The sequence below is a fragment of the Palaemon carinicauda genome, chromosome 21 (genome assembly GCF_036898095.1).
Source record: "Palaemon carinicauda isolate YSFRI2023 chromosome 21, ASM3689809v2, whole genome shotgun sequence".
NCBI classification, from domain to species: domain Eukaryota; kingdom Metazoa; phylum Arthropoda; class Malacostraca; order Decapoda; family Palaemonidae; genus Palaemon; species Palaemon carinicauda.
In genome coordinates this window covers 48673739-48699927 of record NC_090745.1, presented here as the reverse complement: position 1 = coordinate 48699927, position 26189 = coordinate 48673739, and the positions used below count along the sequence as shown (strand labels likewise).

Genomic DNA, 26189 nt, shown 5'->3' with positions numbered 1-26189 from the left:
TAATAAAATAAGAATTTTATTTCACAATTGCAGAAAAAATAAATGAATTGCAGTAATAAGTAAAGTTAATTTACAACAAATTATAATGTACATAGTAATAAAGACTTGCTCTTGAATCTGAAAGGGAATTTCAAATTTATTAGTAGGCACTCGTTCTCGAGGAACGTCAGTCTTTAATTAAAACACATCATGCTCTAGGCATGCGGCACTCGTGTGACGACTATGACATTTCACCTGGGATAAGAACAGTTATAAGAAAGCAATAAGTGTTTTCGACATCACTACGTATCGCTCGAGGGTCAACATAGGCACCCGAAGAGTTAGAGTCCCAAGTAACTCGCTGTTCTATGCAGAGTTAGGTGCAGGTTTCATAACACTACCTGCGGCTACCACAAAATGTTTGACTTCGTGCACTTGTTTCGCATAATGTTTGAAGAAAACACGCGAGGACTTCCAGCCTGTGAAACTTTTAAGGCTTTCGAAGTCCATACTCTGAAAGAAATTCAGAGACGATGCAACTTTTCTAGGATCGTGACCGGCGGATGTACTGTCAGGATCCGCTCTGCGAATGAAGTAGGTGATTTTCGCTCTTAGTTGTTTCAGTGGCAGGTCGCTGCCCGATGTTTCTCCTTTGAAGAGTTGGCCTCCACCAAAGTTCGAAGTTCTGCGAAGATAGACCTTGAGGCTCTCTACTGGGAATAGAGAGGCATCTTCCTTCAGGGGCCATATTCTCCAGGGGCCCCATCTTTTGGTGGGTAATTCGTTTTTGGCGAGAAACGTCGGATCCGGGGAGAGGGTAAGGTCTCCTGAATCAGTAAACAGGATAAGACCCTCTTCTCTTGATAATGCCACTATTTCGCTGACTCGGGTACCAGTTGCTCCGGGGCCACTTGGGAGCCACCAGGGCCGCTGTCCCTTTGAAGGTTCTCAGCTTGGAGAGGACTTTCAGCAGAAGGTTGGTGGGAGGGAACAGGTAGATCTTGGACCATCTGTTCCAATCCAGGGACATGGCGTCCACCGCCTCTGCCTTGGGGTCCTCGTACGGGGCCACATAACGAGGAAGTTGATTGTTGTCGCTCGTTGCGAAGAGATCGATCTGAAGTTCCGGGACTTGGTGGGAGATGAAGGAGAATGATCTTGCATCTAGAGACCATTCCGACTCTATCGGGCTTGTCCGGGATAGAGCGTCCGCCGTCACGTTGCGGAATCCTTGTAGGTGAACTGCAGATAGGTGCCACTTCTTCCTCTCTGCCAGATGGAAGATTGTTAGAAGCACCTGATTTATCTGGGGCGATCTCGAGCCTTGGCGATTGAGACATCGAACTACCACCGAGTTGTCTAGGGTTAGACGAATATGGATCGAGGGAGGCGGGGAGAGTTTCTTCAGTGTTAGAAGGACCGCCATGGCCTCCAAGATGTTGATGTGAAACGTCTTGAATAGTGGAGACCACGTGCCTTGAGCCTGTTTCTGGTGGGAGTGACCTCCCCAACCCTCCAGCGAAGCGTCCGTGTGGATGTTGAGTGATGGAGGTGGGTGTTGAAGAGGGATGGACCTTTTCAGGGCCTTTGCATCCGACCACGGCTTGAGGAGAAGTCGAAGTCTGTTTGGGAGCCGTCTCTTGAGGTCTCTTCGAGCGATGGATGCAGAACGTCTCCAGACTCCCGCGGCATCCTTTAGCTGTGCACGAAGCACCGGGTTTGTCACTGAGGCGAACTGTAGAGAGCCTAGAACTCGTTCCTGCTGGCGTCTTGAGATCCGCTTGGATTTCAGTAGTCGCTTGACAGACCCTGCTATTTCCTTCCTTTTCTTCTGGGGGATGGAAAGGCGGTGTGACTGAAGGTTCCACTGGATTCCTAACCATTGGAACTTCTGAGCTGGAGAGAGGCGAGATTTCTTCACGTTTATCTTGAATCCCAGGTGTTCTAGGTACTGGGTGACTTTGCTGCAGGATTTTAAACAATCCTCGGGCGATGGAGCCCAGACTAGCCAATCGTCGAGGTAGGCCATTACCTGGACGTCTCGGAGGCGGAGCTGTTGTACTATGGCGTCCGCCAGCTTTGTGAAGATCCGAGGGGCCACATTGAGGCCGAAGGGCATGGCCCTGAAGGCGTAGCTTTTCCTTTGGAGTCGAAATCCTAGGTAGGGGGAACCGTGATGGTTCATTGGAACGTGCCAGTAGGCATCCGCCAGGTCTATGGAGACCGTGTAAGAACCTCGAGGCAGAAGGGTCCTTATCTGTTGAAGAGTCAGCATCTTGAACTTGTCGTTCGCTATGAACTTGTTGAGGGGGGATAAGTCCAGAATGACTCTGAGTTTGTCGGAGTCTTTCTTGGGGACGCAAAACAGTCTCCCTTGGAACCTGGTGGACTTTACCCTACTTATCACCTTCTTGTTCAAGAGATCTAGGACATATTCTTCCAGAAGGGGGGTTGATCGTTGGAAGAATTGCTGGAAGGTTGGGGGTGGTTGAGTCCAACTCCAGCCTAGACCTTTCTTGACGATGCTGTGTGCCCAGGGATCGAAGGTCCAACGATCCTGGAATTGGCGGAGTCTTCCTCCCACCGGAAGCACTTCATTGCTTCTGGTATCCCGAGGGCTTACTGCCTCGGCCGCTAGCTCCCCTTCCTCCTCTACCTCTGGAGGGGCGTCGAGATGCGTCTCTGCTCGCACCTCTGTTTGAGCCTCTACCTTTGGGACGAAAGGTAGTTGTCCGTTGCTCAAAGGCAGGGGTGAAAACCGGTGACTGGGACTAAACCGGTTGGGTGACCATCTGAAAGGTCTGTTGTGGCTGAGCAGCCACTTGGGGAGTAGCGGGTCCCGGAAACTGTCGTCGCTGTTGACGTTGCTGGGGGTTTTGCTTGGAGGATTTCCTCTTAGGTTGAGGGCCATCGTCATGAGAGGATTTCCTCTTTTTTGACATGCCTCACTTATTGAGAAGGTTCCTATTCTCAGTGGCAGCCTTGTCAGTGATCTCTTTCACGAGATCGGAGGGGAAGAGGTGTTTACCTCAGATGTTGGAGGAAATCAGCCTCCGGGGTTCGTGTTTCACAGTGGCACCTGAGAACACGAATTCTCGACAGGCTCTCCGAGCCTTCATGAAGTGGTACAAGTCCTTCACCAGAGTTGCTATGTGGGATTTGGCGAGTACCATGTAGTGGTCTGGGACTCTGGTGTCACCAGCCATGACATCAAGTTGTACCTGGTGGGACATGGATGCTGCAAGCCTTTCCTTCGTATCTTGTTCCCGACGAAGGAGGTGGTCGTTGAGTTTCGGGAGGTCTTCGTTAAACTGACGTCCGGCTACGTCAGGATCTAGCTTTCCCACCACGAAGGTATGCTGGATATCCTTCCAGTGTCGAGCGTCGGGGGGAGTTACTATGGAGAAGGGTCTGCACTCCTCCAGTGCAGGGCAGGGTTTTCCTTCTTCCACAGCCTTGTGGCACGCAGCGAAGGCCTTTTCCATGAAGGGAAGGACTGCATCATCGGGTGCGACGTAAGTAGGGTGCTTCTTGCTCAGGGCCGGAAGCTTAGAGCAGGTAAAACCTCTACTTTTAAATGCGGTGGCTAGCATAGCCTGGGCCTTCGAGAGATCGAACACTATCGCCTCCTTGGGTTCGGTCTCTTCTTTAGAGGCAGGTTCAGAACGAAGCCGGACGTAACAGTCCGGGTAAGCCTCAAAGTTCGGGAAGAACTCCACATCTTCCAGGGGAACCGTGCCGATCTTATCGCTGATAAAGATCCTGCCGGTCGCGATAACCATATGCTCGGCATACCTCCAAGGGTTGGCATGTGAGCATGCAGGGAGATCCTTAACCGAGATCTTCTTCGGTTCTTTGGACCCTCCCATGGACCTGATGAACTCGTGAGTTTCTTTAAGTCTGTCGTCCATAATGGCTTTAATCATCCGGAACATCTCTTGGGCGGATGGGATGGGTTCCGGGGTAGCGGAGGTAGACGGGAGAGACACTTCCGTCGGTGTAGGAGTAGGGGCGGTGATGGAAGGCGGAGTGACCTCCTGCTCCGACTCGGCGTATTCCACCTGGTCCTCTTCATCTTCCGCGCCTTGGGCCATAAGGGTCTTCTCCGTGCCCTCCGAAATATCCGACATGTGTTCGTCGTTCTCGGAATCCAGGCGGCACTCGTGCATGGACTGGGCCATGACTACGTCTGGTTCCACCATGATCTGGACGATGGGGATCAGGTCTTTGGGTACCACAGAATCAGGGGAGGCCTTTGGGAACAGAAGGGCCCTCATGTCTTCAGTGGCCAGGTATGGTCCAGTGGCGTTCTTTTGGAAGCCACGCACCCACTTGCGTAGCTTATCCCGAGAAGCGTCCCTGACCTCCGCTGAGGGAGGGTTATGAAAGGCATCGACTAGGCGATCCTGGCAGACCATACAGTTCTGCGGGTCCCAGAACTTCAGATCCCCTTTCTTGTTGGCACAAGGGGCGTGGGTCCTACACGCCGTATGCCCGTAGAAGTGCGAGCGCTTCACTGCACAGAAGTCGTGGTCACACTTCATCTGCTCCTCCTGTAAAAGAAAGAGAATATGAGTATGGGGGGGGTCATAAGAATGACTCTTAAACTAAAGTTAAATATTAATCATTAATTTTAACTTGACAATAGGTGTGATGCACAGAGGAAGGGCTGAGATAGGATAGGTACATACTCCGTGTATCTCGCCCGGCTGGTTACCGTAACCTTCATCCATGGACAATCCGAAGTGACCGAAGGCACAGGATAGAATTCAATATGGAATGCCCGTAGGGCAGTGAGAATTCTATTGGAAATTGTCAAGGATATAAGGCTGGGACTGAGGCCACTCAGTTCCAGAATAGGGGACTAAAAGATCCCATAGGGTAACAGTTTCCGGCAACCAGCCGTGCTAAGATACACACAGCATGCTGGAAATCTGTGATATGCAAGAAGACAGCATGATTACTAATAGAACGGTAATAAAATACCGATCCATTTACGTAAACAAGTCATCTGGTTGCAGTGTAGGGCTATCAATATCAGATGATAGCTAGTAGAAGGGGGTGCAAGTCGCCTTGACGCCTCCGGAAGGCTCCGGCAGACCTCCGGCACGCCGGAGGCCGCTCCAGCAGAGTTTCTGGCATTAGGGAAGACAATATAGAAGTCAAGAGTAATACCAGGGTGGCGTCCGCCGGCACAGCGGCGGCACGCCGGCGGGGGAGTGGCGGCTCCGGCAGCCAGAGGGTGGCGGCTCCGGCAGCCAGAGGTTGCCGGCTTGGTGACAGGAACAAGGATGGTTATAGCAGAACCGGACTGCCGGCGGTGGATGCCGGCACTCCGGGGGCCGGCCGGTGGACGGACGACCGAGCTATGAGGAAGGAGGGAAGGCCATCGGCTGGAAGCCGGCGGCAGGCGGCAGTCCCCCGGCACACGGAGGACTGGCGGCCCAGGGGGTAAGGGATAAGTCACCAAGGTAGGAGGTGGGTATCACCGACAGTGGAGGCGGCAAGGGACCGGCACCAGGATAGTGAAAGAGACAGAAGGAGGGATGTAGGGGTCCAGCCACGGACCCCCAGACATCCCACCTGAGTGGGTGTACCCATGATAGAGGCTAATCCTATCACCCAGAAGCAGGGGCCGCAGAGGACCGGGAGCTAAGGTAGCCCAAGGGAGGGCTAGGGGACACCCAAGAGCGGGGGGGGAAAACCCCTGCAGACAGAACGCATCCAGTGGCTAACCCCATAGGACACTATGAAGGGTATATGTACCAGAGCGGACTGCACACAGGAGCTCAAGGTAGCCCTATCACTCCACCTTAAGGAGGAGTTGTAGGACAGGGGACAGATGGGTATAGACTAACCTAAGTATAGGCTAGGCCATACAAGAGATAGGTGGGGAGGGGAGAAGAGAAGGGTCTTCCGTGGAGGAGGTTCTGTACCAGAGCGGCCACTGAGGAAGGGAGGACACTCCCTAGCCTAAGGTAAGGCAGCTTGTCTGAAAACGGTGCATGGGTATCGTTTCAGTAAGGAACAGAACTAACCCCTCCAAAACCTAACCTAGAGCAGGGATGTTACATCCTGAACTAGGAAGGATGGAAGACGTATCGCTATTGCAGGAAAGGTCGGAGACCTAGCCCCAGCAATAGAGGAAGGACTAGCCGTTCCTCATTCTCGGACGCAACCCTAAGGGGGGATCATTCCCTTAGGGAGGACAGAGAGGCGATATAATACTCTGATATGAGCTTGATCCCCTTACGTGGTAGGGGGAGCAAGGCTACACAGAGGGGATGCCCTAAGGCAGGGGATGAAGGAAGCATATAGGGGTCCTACTTGTAGGTTAGGTTAGAAAGACACACTATCTAACCTGTCCCTTATATGGTCCCTGAAGGCGAAAACACTTGCATCACAGTCAATAGTATTGTAAAATAATGCCACTATCTTCATAAGTAAGCCTAGGATCACTGAAAAATATCATGCATGAACACTGATATAGGCGCTCTGGCCTGGGGGCTATAGTAGCCAACTGGTATGGGGTCAGTCGATGACCGATAATAAAGCGTCAAAACACGATATAAAAGTTCCTAGCTATGAAGACTAAATAACTAATAGTATCGATTAGTTAATGAGGCCGGAAAACGCTGTTGAGGCTAACTAAATAAGGCATGCAGAACAACAGCGACGCCATAAAATGGCCGGTCCGGTCGAGGCACAGCTCTGCCACAAAACATCAAATATCTCGAAAAGTAAAATTTACTTTACGGTCAGAGCTTAATTAAACAATACTGGAACCTTGTACTCAACTTTCCAGAAGAAGGCGAGGCCGAAGGTAGCGACATGACGAAGATGCAGGTTGATAAAAAGAGCGTAAGGAAAATCCGTCTAAGATAGGCAAGCTACTAGCAGAAGGATGAGGACGGACGTGACGTCATTTAGCAATGGCGCCCGTTTGTTTACGTCTCGAGTACCAAAAGTAGCCACGAACGAGATTAGCTGTGGAACGGCTCCCAGTTATTCTCCGCCCCTACACACCGAAGTGTTAACTCTGTTTAGGGTGTAGATAGTTATGTGGCGCGTTAATACATGCGTCCCCTGTTGATATACGATGTCTTAAAAGGGAAACCTTTAGGATACTCGCTCCAGAAGTTAGAATTCTGTGATAACCTGTGGTTAAATTCTCTGGGAATATCTAGTAGTTATATACCCAAGGAAGCTACCAAAAAGGAACCTTCCATCAGGACGCCATGGCTTGAGCCCAAAAACACGATATATGAAGTTCCTAGCTATGGAGACTAAATAACTAACAGTATCAATTAGTTAAGAGGCCGGAATAAGCTGTTCAGGTTAGCTAAATAAGGCATGCAAGGGAACAGCGACGCCATAAAATGGCGTGTCCGGTAGTAGCACAGCTCCGCCAGAAAACATGAAATATCTCGAAAAGTATAAGTTACTTTACGGTCAGAGCTTATTTAAACAATACTGGGACCTGGTACTCAACTTTCCAGAAGAAGGCGAGGCTGAAGGTAGCGACATTACGAAGATGCAAGCCGATAAAAAAGCACAAGGGGAAATCCGTCTTAGCAAGGCAAGCTACTAAAAGAAGGATGAGGACGGACGTGACGTCATTTAGCAATGGCGCCCGTTTGTTTACGTTTCGAGTACCAAAAGTAGCCACGGACGAGTATAGCTGTGGAATGGCTCCCCAGTTATTCTCCGCCCCTCGATATCGAAGTGTTAACTCTATATGGGGTGCAGATAGCTATGTGGCGTGTTAATACATGCGTCCCCTGTTGATATACGATGTCTTAAAGGGAAACCTTTAGGATACTCGCTTCAGAAGTTAGAATTCTGTGATAACCTGTGGTTAAATTCTCTGGGAATATCTTAGTAGTTATTATACCCAAGGAAGCTACCAAAAAGGAACCTTCCATCAGGACGTCATGGCTTGAGCCCAAAAACAATGTTACAACTGAAGTAGCTCTGGTACTGTCCCTAAGCAGAATGTAATAGTACCACAGCAACAAACGTCGAATCGTCCTCCTTCAAGTATCATGAAAGACATGCAGAAGGTTGATATTCTGTTTCAAGTGTGGCAAGAGATCATATCAGTAAGGAATGTTGGTCAAACCAACCGAAAGCAGTCGCCCAAGTGATTAAGGATAGTTCAACTTCACAGAATGCAAAGACGAAGAAACAATCGGGAAAGGTCGGAGAGGAAAATAAAGCAGCCAACGTTTACACGACAAACAGGACAAACCCAAACACCGTGGATACCTTTAAACCATATATTTATGAAGGTGTGTTAGACGCAATAGACGGGAGTGAGTGAACCCCGGTCAGGACATTGCGGGACACAGGTTGTAACCTTAATATGGTGGTACGAGGAGTACACCCGTTGGTGAAACAGTCTCTCACAGGAGATTCGGTTATTTTGAAGGGAATAGGAGGTGAGGAGGTTATCCCTATATGCCGTTCGAAACTGTCATGTGAGCTGGTGACGTGTAAATTTGACTTTGCAGTAAAGGATTGATTGGCTGTCGAAGGCGTAGATGTCCTGCTGGGTAATGAGGTTGGTGGAGTGCCGTTTGTGCCTTGTCCCATTGTAATGGAGAAACAATTGAAGTATAGTCCTACTACTGAACTCGAGAAAGATTACCTGTACGTATCTGTTTCTTAGTTGTGTGACGACTAGGAGTATGGCGAAGAAAGTGGCTGACGACTAGGAGTATGATAAAGAAAGTGGCTGCTGAGGAAGAAAAAGAAATCAAATAAGATGACAAAGAAGAAATGGACCTGGAAGAAATAGAAAACTCTGCGTTAAAAGTAGGACAAGTGACTAGGAAAAGACTGATAGGATTGAAACGGAAGGATGCAATGTTAACAGAGTTATTGTACCGTGTGGTGGACAATACGGAGGCACAGCAGTCTTCGATCTGTTATTATCTTAAGGGTAGGTTGTTCATGAGGAAGCATCCGCTGATATCCCTGGGAATGCCAAATGGGGAATATATCGTCAGATATTAATTGCCGCACCGTTGAGAAGATAGGTGATCACTGTAGCGCATAAGACGGGACATATGGGGATAAGGAAGACGACGTAGATTATGAAATACTTTTTATCTGGCCTGGCATGCATAAGGACGTGAGCCAATTTTGCTGTGCATGTGATGGCTTGAAAGCCGAACGAGTACATTAAGAAAGCTCCCATACGCCCAATAGAAGTGCGAGGAAAATGATCGACATTATGGGACCTTTTCCAAGGACAAAGAAAGGTCATGAATATGTTAACCTTGATGTGTCCAGTGACGAGATACCCAGAAGACATACCCGTCAGGAACATCAGTGAAGATTGTAAGAAAGGTATCACCTGCTCCAAGGCCTTTACGAAAAAGAAATTGCAAACTAGGGAATAGATGATTACCCTCTGCAAATCTATCAAGTCCTTTTGCCAGAAGACTTTCAAAACTTTAGATTATATGGGAGTTACAGTGAACTCTCGTTTATTGCGGTAGATAGGTTCCAAACCTGACCGCGATAGCTGAAAATCCGCGAAGTAGAGACACCATATTTACGTATTTATTTAACATGTATATTCAGACTTTTAAAACCTTCCCTTTACGTAGTATTGTTAACAAACTACCCTTTAATGTACAGAACACTTAATGCATGTACTACAGTACCCTAAACTAAAACAGGCACAAATATTAAAGGCGATTTTATATCATGCGTTTCCTAAACACGCCAAAAAGCACAATAAAAAATGACAACCAATGTTTTGTTTACGTTTATCTCTGATCATAATGAAGAAACAAACGCATTTACACATCTGTGTATAGGTTAGTTTTTGCATCGATTATATTGATTATATCTTGATTTTGTTATTACCAATGTTTTACTTAATTTTTCTTAGGACTTCCAAATAAATGAAATGAATGCCATTTATATAATGTTTTTCTTTATGATGCCGCCTGAAACGGAAACCTTCCATTCGTTTACTGTACGCTCCATCTTCTATCGTAGTAAACAAACGAAGGCATTAAACGCGCATGATGAAAGTGATAAATGATTATATTAAAAGCTTTTAGTAAATATGTTATTACAAATATTATTTACCATATCTATATAAAATCCTACATACGTAGCAAAGGAGGAAAACAATTTATTTTCTTTTTTGGGGGGGCGTTTAATCAACAACAACAAACTGCCGCTAATGACCGAATGATAACTTACGAGAGAGAGAGAGAGAGAGAGAGAGAGAGAGAGAGAGAGAGAGATTTGTTTTAAATGTAATAAACAAAAAATATGATAGGTTATAACATGTATATTCAGACTTTTAAAACCTTCCCTTTACGTAGTACTGTTAACAAACTACCCTTTAATGTACAGAACACTTAATGCATGTACTACAGTACCCTAAACTAAAACAGGCACAAATATTAAAATGTTAGAATATTAAAGTAGTATAAAAAAATAAAGATTGTTACTGTACTCACCACGAAAGAAGTTGAAGAAAAACTTGAATGATGAGGCGATGAATTTGCTGCACAGTAGAAATGATGATGATGAAGCTGATGATGTCTTCTACTGTGCAGCCAATGATAGTATTTTACGTCTCTTCAGGCGGAGGTGTCTTTTCCTGGGACACCTCTTCAACTTCTTCCTGGGACACTTCTTCAATTTCTTCCGAAGGCATAGTAGCAGGAGGAACTGGCTCTTTTTTGCGAGGTTGGAAGAACATTGTGATCGGAAGTTGCTGCCGCTGCTTCTTTTTTCGCTCGAAGAGCATCCTGTAGGGAGTCATGTCTTCATCGATCTTGTTGCAGAATTGCATAGAACGAACCATATCCTCGTCCCACTCTTGTGACAATTCTTTCAACTCCTTCGCAAGGTTGCAGAGCTTGGCAAGCCGTTCTAATGGTAAGCCCGTTTCTTCGACATTTTCTTGGGTCTCTTCCTGTGTTTCACTGTCTTCTTCACTGGCTGATTTCGTCAGGTCTTGGAGGTCTGCGTCAGTTAGCGGCTGGGAATGGCAGTCCAACAACTCCTCGACGTCTTCAGTCGTCGTGTCGCCAAACCCGTCACCTCCAATTATCGCAGCCAACTGCACCTATTTCCGTATTGCAGAGTGTAGAATCTCAGCAGGTGTAAATCCCTCGTCATCGTAAACAATCTGGGGCCACAACTTCTTCCAGCTCGCATTAACAGTAGCAGGTTTCATTTCTTTCAGTGCCTTCTGGATGTTATGCAGGCACGTGGCTATGGTGTACTTCCGCCAGTACGCCTTCAAATTGAATGTTTCATCCTCATCATCTTGGGCAGCATCCACACACGCAACGAGGTCCGCCAAGGTATTCTTCATGTAGAGGGCCTTGAACGTCCTGATAACCCCCTGGTCCATCGGTTGAATTAATGACGTTGTGTTGGGTGGCAGGAACTCAACCTGAATGCCCTCATGCGACAGATCAGTTGCGTGTCCACCAGCGTTATCCATAAGGAGAAGGATCTTAAATGGCAAGCCCTTCTCTAAGAGATATTTACTGACTCGCGGGATAAAACACTGGTGGAACCAGTTGAAGGTCAGCATCTTCATAATCCATGCTTTTGGATTATGCATCCAGTACACGGGAAGGAGATTCTTATTTTTATTTTTCAAAGCGCGAGGGTTTTTCGATTTGTAAATAAGCCCCGGCTTTAGCAAAAATCCAGCAGCATTACCACACATCACAAGGGTAACACGATCCTTGAATGCTTTCAAGCCAGAGGCTTTGGCTTCTTCTTTGAACAGGAAAGTTTGCGACGGCATTCTCTTCCAAAACAAGTCGGTCTCATCCATATTAAACACTTGTTTGGACTTGTATCCACCTTCAGTGATAATGTTCTTAAATGTCTCATTCGCGTAAGTTTCAGCAGCGGTAGTGTCAGCAGAAGCACCCTCGCCATGCAGGGAAACGCTTTTTTTAGCCGAAGCGTTTCTGAAACTTCGCGAACCATCCTTTGCCGACGGAAAAACGTAGTTTCTGAGGTTGGGAATCAGTGGATGTCCCTGCTTGAGGTTCATCTAGTACATCATCTTCATCTTCTTCAGCATGGTAGCCATCGTCGTCTTGAGGTTCCTTTGCCGCAAAATTCTCATACAAACCCAAAGCCTTGGTTCGGATGGTGTTCGTATCCAAGGCTATGTTCTTTTTCCGGCAGTCGGCAATCCAGACTGCTCAAGCACCTTCCATACGGACGATCGTTTTATTACGAGCGGTAACAACTCGCTTCGCTGACCTGCTAAAGGTGATGGCAGCCGTCTTTCTAATGTTCGCCTCGTCCTTCTTAATGTAGTGAACAGTGGATTCGTTCACTCCAAAATGGCGGGCTGCGGCCGCCTAACTTCTGCCTTCTTTCAACATATCGAGAAGTGTCACCTTCTCAGCAATCTTCATCATTTTTCTGTGGCGTTTAGGCTCACTACCAGCCTTAGTAGAAGCAGAATGCTTGGGAGCCATTGTAGGGGTTAAACAGAAAGTTCAACAAAAAGTTCAACTTCAAACAGTCACGCACAGCACAGATTAAAATTACACAGTAACGTAGCAGCATCTACCCGGCGAGAGAGCGGCAAACAAAGTGGCCGCGAGAAGATGCTGCGGATCGGAGAAGCGGTCAAAACACCAATCACAGGCTAGATTACAAAACTTGGGAGCTGATTCGTCATCTATCAGCACTGGAACCAATCACAGTCCGTCTTACATGCTACGTAGTAGTTACAAATTCAAATACAAGGTACTATATACAGTATGCTTTACGTACGCTATTTTACGCTTGTTTTGTTGTAGGATATGTACGCTTATTCGAGATGTGATTTTTGCAACAAAGAATATTATTGGATGCAGTACTACGTATGTATACATACAAAAGATTCATGGAAAAGATGCACATCCATTACATTTGTAGTAGTAGCCATCAGCAGCCTTACACCATTCAAATATGACAAAGTCAGACTGCATCTGATTTGCGTTTCATGTTCGATTTAATTTTACTACGTATACTGAATTATCGTATGATCACATTCTCTTTTCGTGTTTTATTTCTTTCTGTACTGAATTATATGTCATATGTAATGCAATGAACCATCAGTAAGAGCAGATATTACTAATTATTAATGGAATTAACAAAATATTTGGGGTCTTCATATATCGCGGCTATTTTCAAAATATACGTAAAATCTGCGATATATGTATATACATGCGTTATGAAAAAAATCCGCGAAGTCGTGAATCCACGATAGTCGAACCGCGAAGTAGCAAGGGCTCACTATATTGAAATTGGGCGGTAGCAATGTGTATCAACAAAAAGACATTGCCCACCACTATCCAACCCTTATTCCCAATTACAGAGGATGGTACTATCCTCTCCCAGGCCATGTTCTTGCCTGATTTAATGGAGATTCCACTTAAAACCAAGTTACCAGGTGCACCTGTAGTGGGGAAGGTACAAAATCCTAGTAGATCACCACCTATTTATCGGAAAAGAGAGAGACCTCAATATCTCTCACCCCCTTCCATAAGACATTTTAGAATTTTTATATCAAATAGATATGATGCTTTGTCTGAAATTCAAGTTGAGGTCCACCATCCCCCTCAACAATTAGATCAAAAGGACAAAAAGAAAATCACAAACACAAAACCCACCGGAAAATAGTGTTAGATCAAAAATTACTAATGGAAAGACTTCATCCAAAAGTTCTTCCCAAAAATAAACCATACTCGCTTCCTCCATTTTGCAATGGGATTGTCAGGGTTTAAAAAGGCCAAATAAGAAGAACTTAAGCTCTTAATTCACGAGCATTCCCCCATAATCGTATGTCTACAGGAGACAAGCTTGATGCTAATACCCCTTGTCCTCGCGAATATATTAGACAAAGGACACCATATGATCACCGAGTAGGGAGCCACGGCGGAAGTCTCCTGTGTGTTCGTCGAGATGTTCCTCAAATGTCTTTGCCTATCCATACACCTCTGCAGGAAGTGGCTGTACAGATTCATATAGAGAGAGAATATTCAATTTGCTCTCTGTACTTGCCTCCAAATGATAACATCGTGTGATAATTTAGTAGAGGTTATTCAACAACTCCCACAACCTTTTCTTTTAGTTGGAGATTTGAATGGTAGACATCCTTTTGTGGGCTGGTGTTATAACAAACACCAGGGGCAATATGATATCATCAATTGTGGAAAACGAGGATGTTGGACTCCTTAGTACAGGAGAGTCCACACACTTCCTTGTTCAGACAAGTACAGTGATACCTCTGGATACGAAAGTTTCTGCTTACGAAAAATTCAGGATGCGAAAAGTGATTCGAAGATTTTTATGCCCCAGGATACGGATAAAATTTCAGGATATGAAAACCTTACGAGATCCCAACTCTTCGCCGAGAGTAATTTTAAAAAGCGCGCGCCGCCTGACTTTGAACTTGGGTAGACTCACTTACAGCCTCCCGCTCACCCATTGGTTATCTCCCTACTCAGACGCTAGCTGACGCCATAAGATCCTGCTTTCCTATTGGTCGGCAACTATCCCAGCTTGCCTACGCACGGGCGTTCATCTCTCTCTCTCTCTTTTCGTTCCGACCGCGGTATCGTTAACAGACATTGTGTGCTTTCGCTTGTTTGACTTAGTGTTAATATACAGTACATTCGTACGCCACGTGTTATCGTTAATAAACATTCGTTACTGTGCACTGTACTGTATTAGTGTTTACTATACATAGACTGTATATAACGTTACGTAGTGTATTATATTACGTATTACTGTAGCCATGGGTCCCAAGAATGTTGCCGAAGGAAAGAAGAAGACGACGATGCTCTCGATGGAGACGAAACTTGAAATCGTGAAAAAGTACGAGTCTGGCATGCGTTTAAGTGCGATCGCCAAGGAGTATGGCCGGAATCCGTCTACGATAGGCACCATCCTGAAGCAGGAGGCGGCCATCAAAGCAGCAACACCTTCTAAGGGCGTCACTATTTTCTCCAACAAGAGGACGCACGTGCATGACGAGATGGAGAGGCTGCTTCTTGTGTGGATCAAGGACAAAGAGATCTCAGGAGACACCATCACTGAGACTACAAATTGCCAGAAGGCCTCCGCCATTTTCGGTGATCTCGTGCGTGCTCAGGCCGAAGAAGGAGCAGGAGAAGGAACATCCCAGCAGGAACCCCCAGAGTTCAAGGCTTCTCGTGGGTGGTTCGAGAAGTTCAAGAAAAGGACTGGCATCCATTCAGTGGTACGGCATGGGGAGGCAGCCAGCTCGGACACGAAGGCCGCCGAAGCCTTTGTTAAAACGTTCGACGAGTTGATTCTGCAGGAAGGCTACAGTTCGCAGCAAGTTTTCAATTGCGACGAAACTAGGCTTTTCTGGAAGAAAATGCCTCGTCGGACGTTCATCACGGCGGAGGAGAAGAGGCTACCCGGACATAAGCCTATGAAGGACAGGCTTACCCTTGCTTTTTGTGCAAACGCCAGTGGGGACTGCAAGATGAAGCCCCTGCTGGTGTACCATTCAGAAAATCCCCGAGCCTTCAAAGCCCACAAAGTCATTAAGGAGAACCTTCCCGTGATGTGGAAGGCGAATGCAAAAGCCTGGGTAACGAGGCAACTGTTCATTGATTGGGTGAATGTCTGCTTCGGTCCGACTGTCCGAAAATATTTGGAAGAAAAGCGCCTCCCTATGAAATGTCTGCTGGTGTTGGACAATGCTCCAGCTCACCCTCCTGGCCTCGAGGAATATCTTCTGGCCGAGTATTCCTTCATAAAGGTCCTGTATCTACCGCCTAACACCACCCCTCTCCTCCAGCCCATGGTCCAGCAAGTTATTTCTAATTTTGAAAAATTGTACACGAAGCATCTCTTCCAGAGATGTTTCCAAGTCACAGAGAGTACAAACCTCACTCTGCGTGAATTTTGGAAAGATCACTTCAACATCGTGATATGCCTCAAACTCATCGATCTCGCTTGCCAGGAAGTTTCGAGGCGTACCCTAAACTCATCTTGGAGGAAGCTGTGGCCTGATGCTGTCTCTGCACGAGACTTCGAGGGGTTCGGGAAGCCTGGAGGAGAAGCCGAGATCGTTGACGATCCTGAACCAATTCAGCAGTCTGAGGTGGCTGACATCGTACATCTTGGTACGTCCATGGGGCTGGAAGTTAGCGCGGAAGATATCGATGAACTTATCGAGGAGCACCACGAGGAGTTGATGACGGACGACTTAAAGGAGTTGGAGACGATGCAAGTGAGTGATTTTCAAGAGCAGCTCTCTAGCGGTGATGAGGAGGATGTTGCACCTTTGAAAACGGCAGACATCAAGGAAATTCTTGCATGTTTCCATAAAATGGCAGACTACGTCGAAAAGGAACATCCAGAAAAAGTACATACCAACCGTGCGCTTCAACACTGCAATGACGTTTGCCTAACGCATTTTAGAAATGTGTTGAAAAGTAGGCAGAAACAAGCTTCAATGGATAGTTTCTTATTAAAGAGGCCAGCGGTATTAGTAGGCCAAGACGAAGGTGAAAGTGAAGAAAAGAAACAGAAAAGAGGAAGGGATGAAGAATTAGAAGGTGAAAGTAAAGAAAAGAAACAGAAAAAAGAAAGTGATGAAGAAGTAGAAGAGATTTAGAAAATAAGAAAAACGTAAAGTTATAAAAAAGCAAAAAAAAAAAATTCAATTTTAAGTTTTATGTTACTGTTAAGTGTTAAAGTAATTTTTTCTTTCATTTTTATAGTTTTCCATACGTAATGTTAAGTGTTAATTATTTCTGCCATTTTTTTATTTCGTAAAGTTTAAGTGTTAATGTGTTAAGTGTGTAAATTACTGTACGTAGTCTGTCACTTGTTACGTTTTCTGCCTTATGCCATCCTCCTCTGCCGCGACTTCGCTATCGGACATCGTCTCAATCAAAAAGTAAGTTTCAACTTTTTTGTTACACTAATTAACTGTAACCTTTTTTTCAGAGTGTACAGGTATCAATCATTAATTTAGGTGTACGTACAGGTAACAATACACCTTCACTGATCTAAATGCTTTACGTACATACAGTACCGTAACTTTTATACAGTAGTAAAGAAAACGGACCGTTTTCTTTGGGCTTGGGGGGGATAACTTGGCTATTACTACATTATTGAATAATCTCATAGTGGTTTCTGGAATGGATTAGGCTGTTTTTAACGGTTGTGTTAATTATTGAATGATAGAAATGGCTGCATTGCATGTTTATTACTACAGTTTAGCGTGTTTATGAAAGAAAAGGTGACTTTTTATAAGGCTTGGAACGGATTAGGCTATTTACATGTAAAACGCGACTCAGGATACGAAAATATCAGGATACGAAACCGCATCCTGAACGGATTAATTTCGTATCCTGAGGCATCACTGTACCTTGTCATGCATTGACCTTTCAATTGCAAGCTCTACCAGCCTTCTTAAATTCGATTGGAGGACATTGGATGATTGGCATACTAATGATCATGCACCAATTATAAACACCAACAATGGTCCACCTCTACAGAGATCGCGACGATGGAATCTTGACAAGGCGAACTGGGTTGAATTTCGTTAGCTAAGAGAAATCGAGGGGAGTGCAGAACACTTTGAAAGTATTGATGATGCCAAAAATCTACTGAATTGAACTCTCGATACAGCAGTAATCAATTTGATTCCCAAAACCACAAGATTATTCAAACAATGACCAGTCCCTTGGTTGTCTTCAGAATTAAGTGTCTTGCACAGAGCCAACAGAAAATCTTTGACTAGATTGCAAAGACGCGGTACAGAGGAAAATTTGATAACATACAAAAAGTGGAGAGTACAGTTCCGTCGTACCAGGAAAGAAGCTAGGTGCCAATCTCGGGTATCTTTTGTTTCCTCAATCAACAGTATAACACCACCGTCTTCTGTATGGAGGAAAATAAAAAAAGATTGAAGGCAAAAGTACCCCAAACCCACCACCAGTGTTGAAGGTGAACAGTCAGTTTGTGACTGAAGCAAATGATGTTAGCAATGCCCTGGCTGGTCATTTCTCAAATGTATCGTCCAAGTGTGAAGCAGCTCCTGGTCATCAGTACAGGAAGGGAAGAGTCGTATAATTCTTTTACAGAAAGAGAATTTGATTCCGCACTTGTTACTTGTAATGATACAGCCCCCAGGACCTGATGAAATTCCATATGCAATGATTGAATATGTACCTTTTAATACAAAGTTATTTATTTTAAGGACAAGTTTTTAGCAGCAAACTATCGACCAATTACATTGTCATCTTGTTTATGTAAAATCATGGAGAAGATAGTCAATGCAAGACTGATGTACCTTGAAACAAAGTCTGTTTTTACCTTGAAAAAGTATATAATACTACATGGAGATATGGTATACTTAAAACCATTCATGAATTTGGATTACGAGGAGAGCGTCCATTGGTCATTCAATCATTTATTTCACATAGATTTTTTCAAGTGAGAGTGGGGAAAGCTCTATCTGAGAGGAAATGTTAGCAAGAAGGAGGCAGATCACAATACTATTTGAATATTGTACAAGGCCATGATTTTTCCGAAAATTAGATATGGGTGTCAGATATACTCTTCAGCCACCCCAAGCCGATTAAAGATATTAGATTCAATACATCATGCTGGTATTATATTGTCCACTGGAGCATTTAGAACTTCGCTTATCCCAAGTGTCATTGTTGATGCTGTAGAATTAACTTCAGACCTCTACAGAAAGTCTGCTATTGTTTGTTATTGGTGTAGTTTGCATAGACTTCCTAATTCCTTAGCCTATCAGACTGCAAGCCTTGTAAAGCACACATCATACTCCGAGTTGCACCCAGAATCTCCGCAACCTTATGGCTTTTGGGTTAAACAATTAATAAACAGTCTTGATATAATTAGAAGTAAGGTGCTTCCATTCAAGTTATCATCAATGCTTCCATGGAAAATGACAGAGGTATCTTGTAAATACTTTATTGGAGTTAAAAAGAATATGACTCACTTAGAAGCCAGGTCTCTTTTTATGGAACATGTTGCAAAACATAGGGATTGACTATTATATATACTGAATGCTCCAAATCTGTTGCTGGCGTTGGATTTGGAGTACAAAGTAACGGTTTTGATTGTAGAGGTGCACTTCCTCTAATAGTTCTATATTTACTGCCAAACTGTATGGCATACTAACAGCTATTGAGAGAATAGCGTTGGAGAAGGAGGGTAATTTTACCATTTTTAGTGATGCAAGGAGCATCCTTCAAGCTTTATAAGTTTTTAATTCTAGTAACCCTTTAGTTTTAAAGATTTTAGAATGGCTTTTTATTATTGGACTGAGAGGTATAATGGTTCGATTTTGTTGGGTTCCAGAACATGTAGGTGTGTGTGGAAATGAGAATGCTGATATACTGGCAAAGAATGCTGAATCCAAGTTGCTACCAAGAAGGTATCCCATTCCCTGTAATGAATTCTTACCTATCATCAAGAAATTGTTTTATAATAATTGGCAACAGCACTGGGATAGTCTAGATGGGAATAAAATGAGAGAAGTAACAAATGTCATATCTCCTTTGAGGTATAACATGATGCCCGGAAAGTGGGAGAAATCTCTTTTTTGTCTCCGCATTGGTCATACTCGGTTGACACACGAGTTTTTGTTGAATGGGCAACACCCAGCATATTGCGACGACTGTTTGGTACCCTTGATAGGGAGACATTTGTTGATCGAATGCCCCACTTATAGTACTGAAAGAAATACACATCTGTTTGAGGCTCAAGGTGAGGATGGCCTGTTCATCCTTGCCAAGATTCTCTTACATGTGTCGTACAATAGTATTGGTATTTTAAAATATATTTCAGATGCAGGTCATCTGAAAGCTATCTGACTGTTACAGGAATGTTTTTTTTTTATTATCTTAAACTGAATTAATATTTATTTTTTTATTTGTAACAAATAATATCGGCATCAATGACCTTAGATGTTGAGATGCCAGATAACTCATAATCAGTCAACCAATCATTCGTATAATTCTCCTTTTACTGAGAGAGAATTTGATTCCGCACTTGCTACTTGTAAGGATACAGCCCCTGCACCAGATGGAATTCCATATGCAATGATTAAACATGCAGCTATTAATACAAAGTTATTTATTTTAAGCCTTATCAATAAAATGTGGCATGATCATAGTTATCCAAGTGTTTGGGAACTAGCCATTATTTTAGCATTTTTAAAACCTAGTAAGGACAAGTTTTTAGCATTAAACTATCGACATCTTGTTTATGTAAAATCATGGAGATGGTCAATGCAAGACTGATATGGTACCTGGAAAAGATGGGTATTTTATCACCTATTCTGTATCGATTTAGAAAAATGCACTCAATGATTGTGCTGATACGATTTGAGTCCTCTATTTGTGAAGTCTTGGCCTCCAAACAGCACCATTTAACAGGTTTTTTTTTTTTTTTTTTTTTTTTTTTTACCTTGAAAAGGCACATGACACTGCATGGAGATATGGTATACCTAAAACCATTCATAATTTGGGATTACAAGGAGAGCTACAATTGTTCATTCAATCATTTATTTCACTTAGATTTTATCAAGTGTGAGTGGGGAAGCTTTTTCTGAGAGGAAATGTCATATTTGCATAGCCAGTAATGGGATATCCTCTGTCATTCCTCAAGATATTCTCCCAACACTATTTGTTGAAGATCTCTGCATATCATTGGCTGGAGCTAAAATGGCACTGGTTGAGAGAAAATTACAACTCTCAACTGACAAAATTATTCGGTGGGCTAATATGAATGGATTTAAGTTTTTGACAAACAAAACTGTTGTTGTCCATTTCTGTCGTATTCGGGGAATACATCCAGATCCGGATATATATTAAAGGTCAACAGATACCATGTGTAAGTGAAGCTAAATTTTTAGGCTTGATATTTGTTTGTAGGCTTCCATGGGTTTTTTACTTACAAGCATTAAAAGCTAATGTCTTAAGGCTCTGAATCTTTTAAACATATTGTCCCATACATCCTGGGTGGAAGACTGCAATACTATTTAAGAATTATACAAGTCCCTGATTTAAAAAAAAAAATAGCTTTGGATTTGAAATATACTCCTCATCTACCCCAAGCTGATTAAAGATATTAGATTCAATACATCATGCTGGTATGAGATAGGCGATTAGAACTTCGCCTATCACAAGTCTCCTTGTTGATGCTGGAAAATTACCTTTAGACCTTTATCGAAAGTCTTTTATTGTTCGATATTGGTTTAGGTTGCAAAGGCTTCCTTATTCTTTAGCCTATCAGAATGCAAGCCTTGAAAAGCACACATCACACTTTCAGTTGCACCCAAAATCTCCTCAACCTTATGGATTTTGGGTTGAACAATTCATATACAGTCTTGATATAATTAGAAGTAAGGTGCTTCCATTTAATGTATTATCAATGCCTCTAGTAACCCTTTACTTTTAATGATTTTAGAATGGCTTTATTGTATAATGGTTTGATTTTGATGGGTTTGAGCAGATATAGGTGTGTTTGGGAATGAGAAGGCAGATGTACTGGCAAAGAATGCTGTATCCGAGTTGCTACCAAGAAGGTATCCCATTCCCTGTAATGATTTCCTACCTAACATCAAGAAATTGTTTTATGATAATTGGCAACAACACTGGGATAGTCTAGAGGGCAGTAAAATGAGAGAAGTAACAAATATATCTCCTTTGATGTATTACATGATGCCCCGAAAGTCTCTTTGTCATCTTTGCTTTGGTCACACTTGGTTGACACACAAGTTTCTGCTAAAATGACAATGGTTGAGAGAAAACTACATCTCTCAATTGACAAAATTATCCAGTGGACAGATATGAAAGGATTTAAGTTCTCAACCAGTAAACCTGTTGTTGTCCATTTCTTTCATATTCGGGAAGTACATCTACACCTGAATATATACATCAAAGATTAATGCATCCCATGTGTAAGTGAAGCTAGATTTCTAGGGTTGATATTTTATTGTAGGCTTACATGGGTTCCCCACTTGAAAGCTTCAAAAGTAAAATGCCTTGAGGCTCTATGAGTCTTCTAAAAGTTTTGTCCCATACATAGTGGGGGACAGACTGCAAGACTTTGAAAATTAAACAAGGTCTTGATTTTTTTTTAAAATTAGTTATGGTTGTGAAATATACTCTAAAGCCACCCCAAGCTAAATAAAAGTTTTAGATTCTGTAGACCATGCTGGTATTGGATTGTCCACAGGAGCCTTTGGAACTTTGCTTATTCCTTGTTGACTCTAGAGAATTACTTTTAGACCTTTATCGGAGGTCTTCTATTGTTCGGTATTGGTAAAGGACTTAAAATTAATCAATCAATCTCTCCATCAATGCTAGGGAAGCGCTATTGAGGCAGTACTCGAGGAAGTGGTCAACGGCTTGCCCCGCCCATTGTCTTACTTCAGTACAAAACTGTCCAAGGTGAATGGCTGGCAGTGCACTTTGCTGTACGTCACTTTTTCCACTACTTGGAAGGTACTCCCTTCGTCATTCGCACGAACCACATGCCTCTGGTGCACACCTTCACTCGACAGTCTGACACCGTATTAACCCATCAATACCGACTTCTCTCTGCCATGGCTGGATATAATTGCACCCTTCAACATGTCTTTGTAAATTGAATACCGCTGCCAATACCCTGTCAAAAAAAACACATTGGCTGCCATTCACTTGGACATCCTGCACATCCCTTCATTGCGAAGACAGCCCCCTCGACCACTCCAACGCCACCCTGCTCTGTGATGTCAGTACTGGTAGACCTAGACTGTATATACCTCCTCCCATGCACTTACATTTGTTTGACTTTATTCATGGTCTTTCACATCCTTCGTTCCAATCTACTGTACAGCTACTGAAGAGGATGTTCATTTGGCACGGCAATATTGATTATGGTAAGGAATGGGTTAGCACCTGTACTTTATGCCAAACTTTAAAAGTACATCGACACACGGATTCAGGAGAGGCCACCTTTCCTCAACCTTGACGTCGTTTTGCTCACGTTCATGTCGATGTAGTTGGGCCACTACCCACATCACAAGAATATCATTACCTGTTTTTCATCATTGCTCGATCCACTCATTGGCCGGAAGCCATTCCCATGGAAACTCAACGTCCGCCTCTTGCACATTTGCCTTACTCTCAGGATGGATAGTGAGATTTTGTATTCCTGAGTATATTACTTCTGCCAGGGGTACCACTTTCACCTCTCAATTGTGAACATCCTTAGCGAACCTCCTGGGAATCAATCTACATCAGATAACCGCTTACAACCCTGCTGCCAACGAAATGGTCAAACATTTTCATCGCACCCTCAAAACAACTTTGATGTCCTGCTGCAAGACTCTGACTGGTTTACCCAGCTTCCCTGGTTCCTCCTGGGACTGAGGACCACTCTTAAAGATGCTCTGGATGCCTCGGCTGCTGAAATGGTGTATGGCGACCCGTTGGTCGTCCCTGCCAAATTTTTTCCGTCTGCAAACTCCTCCGACAATCTCCATGCCACCAGACTTACAAGCCACCAGCTAAGCAACACACCAACAGATCTGCACTCCGCAATGCATGTTTTTACGCGCAATGACGCTAACACCCCCTTACACAGGCCTTTTCCTCGTCCATCGTATGCCGAAAGCACCCTTGCTTAACTTGCGTGGCAAAGAAGATGGTGACTCCATTGATCGCCTAAAACCTGCATATCTCCCACCAGATGACCCGCCTACAGTACCCTTCTCAAGAGCTGGCACCCTATTTCACATGTATGTTGTTTATAGGGGGGGCGGGATCCACATACCGCCCACTGTAATTGTCTTGATGGTTATCTTTTCACTCATTCTTCTCTGCAGTCTTAATAAACCAACCTGTTTAAACTTGATAGTTCATGTCTAATTTTCTTTGAATTTTTGTGCCGTTCTTGCTCGCAAGTTCTAGTATGTAAGCTCAATGTCTGTCTAATAAAGTCAAGTTGTATTCAACTCGCTTCTCAGTTATTACTTAACTGGCACCTAACGCAAAATACTGATAAATCGAGATTCTGTAGAAGTAATATGATCATCAGGTGAGTATAGAAGTAAAGAAAAAAAATTTGTTTTTTCACACCATGTCTATTACCTAGAAGGGCGGAAGAGCTCCCTTCTCACAGGTTGCCCTTGAGCTTATACCCAGATATATGCAATACATTTTGTGCCATAGGGGTGCCAGTACATCAAAATCAGACTCAGCATTAGGACCTTACCTCAGCAGTAGATCTTTACCTTGTTCCACCATGTCAGCTACTTTGAATTCTATGGAGGAGGAAGCATGTTGTCCAGCCTCAACCTCCTGCATATGGAAATAAAGTTTAAATAAAGGTTTAATGCAGTCTTATGACATTTTATAAAGAAATTTTTAAGCAATTGCCTTCGTTCATAGTCCTTTTTTGTTTGTGCAGTGTTAGCATTTTAAGGATGAAGATGTGTTTTATTTACATATTGTCAAAGTATTTTAAGTGTTTATCGTACATGGCTTTACTATAATACTAAAAAATTAAGAAAAGCAAATATTTACAGATATATATATATATATATATATATATATATATATATATATATATATATATATATATATATATTTATATATATATATATATATATATATATATATATATATATATATATATATATATATATATATGTATGTATATATATACAGTATATATATATTTATATATATATATATATATATATATATATATATATATATATATACATATACACATATATATGTATATATATATATATATATATATATATATATATATATATATATATATATATATATATATATATATATATATATATATATATATATATATATATATATATATATTATATATATGTATATGTATATAGTATCTAGCATCTAGTACCTAGTATCTTGGCCTCTAACAAGCTTCAACCACAAATTTTTAACCTGGGGAGTATGTTATTAATGTACTTTTATGTGTCACAGATTCATACCAAGAAGTTTAACCATCAACAAAAAAATTCAAGGCATTGCTTGTGGATCAGAACATAATTTAGCCTTAACAAGTAATGCTGATGGAGATATATCTCTCTTCGCCTGGGGATGGAATGAACATGGCAACTGTGGTGATGGGACAACCATAAACATTCATCGACCTGTAAAGGTAGCCCTCCCGGGCAATCTACAATTGGTTGGGGCTGGCTCTGGACACTCGTTTGCTGTTGTAAAGCTTTTTTAAATATTTCTATAAATAATTATTCGTGAGGTGATTTACCTATGATTTAGATGTGATGAAAAGTATTTTAATGCAAAAGCCTTGACCCCCGTCATAAGTCTTGAGTTATTGATGTTTGAACTATAGTGACATTGTTGCTGTGGGATGCCTTGTGTACAGAAAATAATTGGTATGTGAATAGTTCCTGGAAGGTTTAGATGATAACAGCAGGTGCAACAGACTCTTTGTATTAGCTCAGTGCCTTGAGTAATACACATTTTTTAAGATTTTCAAATGGGCTGAAAATGTGATTTTTTTTATAGTGATTTAATGTAGACATTTTATACTATTTTTTTTTTTTTTAATATTCTCAGATTAGGCATTCCATTTAATGTGTTTTAGAAATTTCAGACAAAATTTTGAAGAACTTTTAGTACAATATTTCTTTTAAGTTTTCTCTTTTTCTTTTTTTACTAAGTTATGATGTTTATGCAGAGTATAAATCAAACTTTTACTCATTTCAGCATTGCCAGTGGTTCCTGGAAATGAGGCTAGTGCCAAAAATATTAGTAATTGTTAGGCAAGTGTGTATTTTGCAGGTGCTGGAGGGAAGAAAGCACTTCAACTCTGTGGTCCATGATTAGTAGCTTTTAGCTGCTTCATAGTTTCATATACATATACATATATTTATATTATATATGTATGTATGTAAATATATATATATATATATATATATATATATATATATATATATATATATATATATATATATATATATGTATATATACAGTATATATATATATATATATATATATATATATATATATATATATATATATATATATATATATATATATATATGTATATTTATGTGTATATATATAAATATATATAAATGTATATGTATGTGTTTCTAATCTAATTATTTAATGTATAAACAT

General features: G+C 42.6%; 1 protein-coding gene across 1 annotated transcript in view; it reads left to right on the top strand.

Moving 5' to 3' along the window:
- The window catches only part of LOC137615275 (secretion-regulating guanine nucleotide exchange factor), a 660562-nt gene extending 634630 nt beyond the window's left edge, over positions 1-25932 (top strand). The window contains exon 8 of the mRNA XM_068345004.1: positions 25020-25932. Within this exon, the coding sequence (XP_068201105.1) occupies positions 25020-25272 (253 nt within the window). The 3' untranslated portion in view covers positions 25273-25932. The remainder of the gene's footprint in view (positions 1-25019) is intronic.
- The last annotated feature ends 257 nt before the right edge of the window (positions 25933-26189 follow it).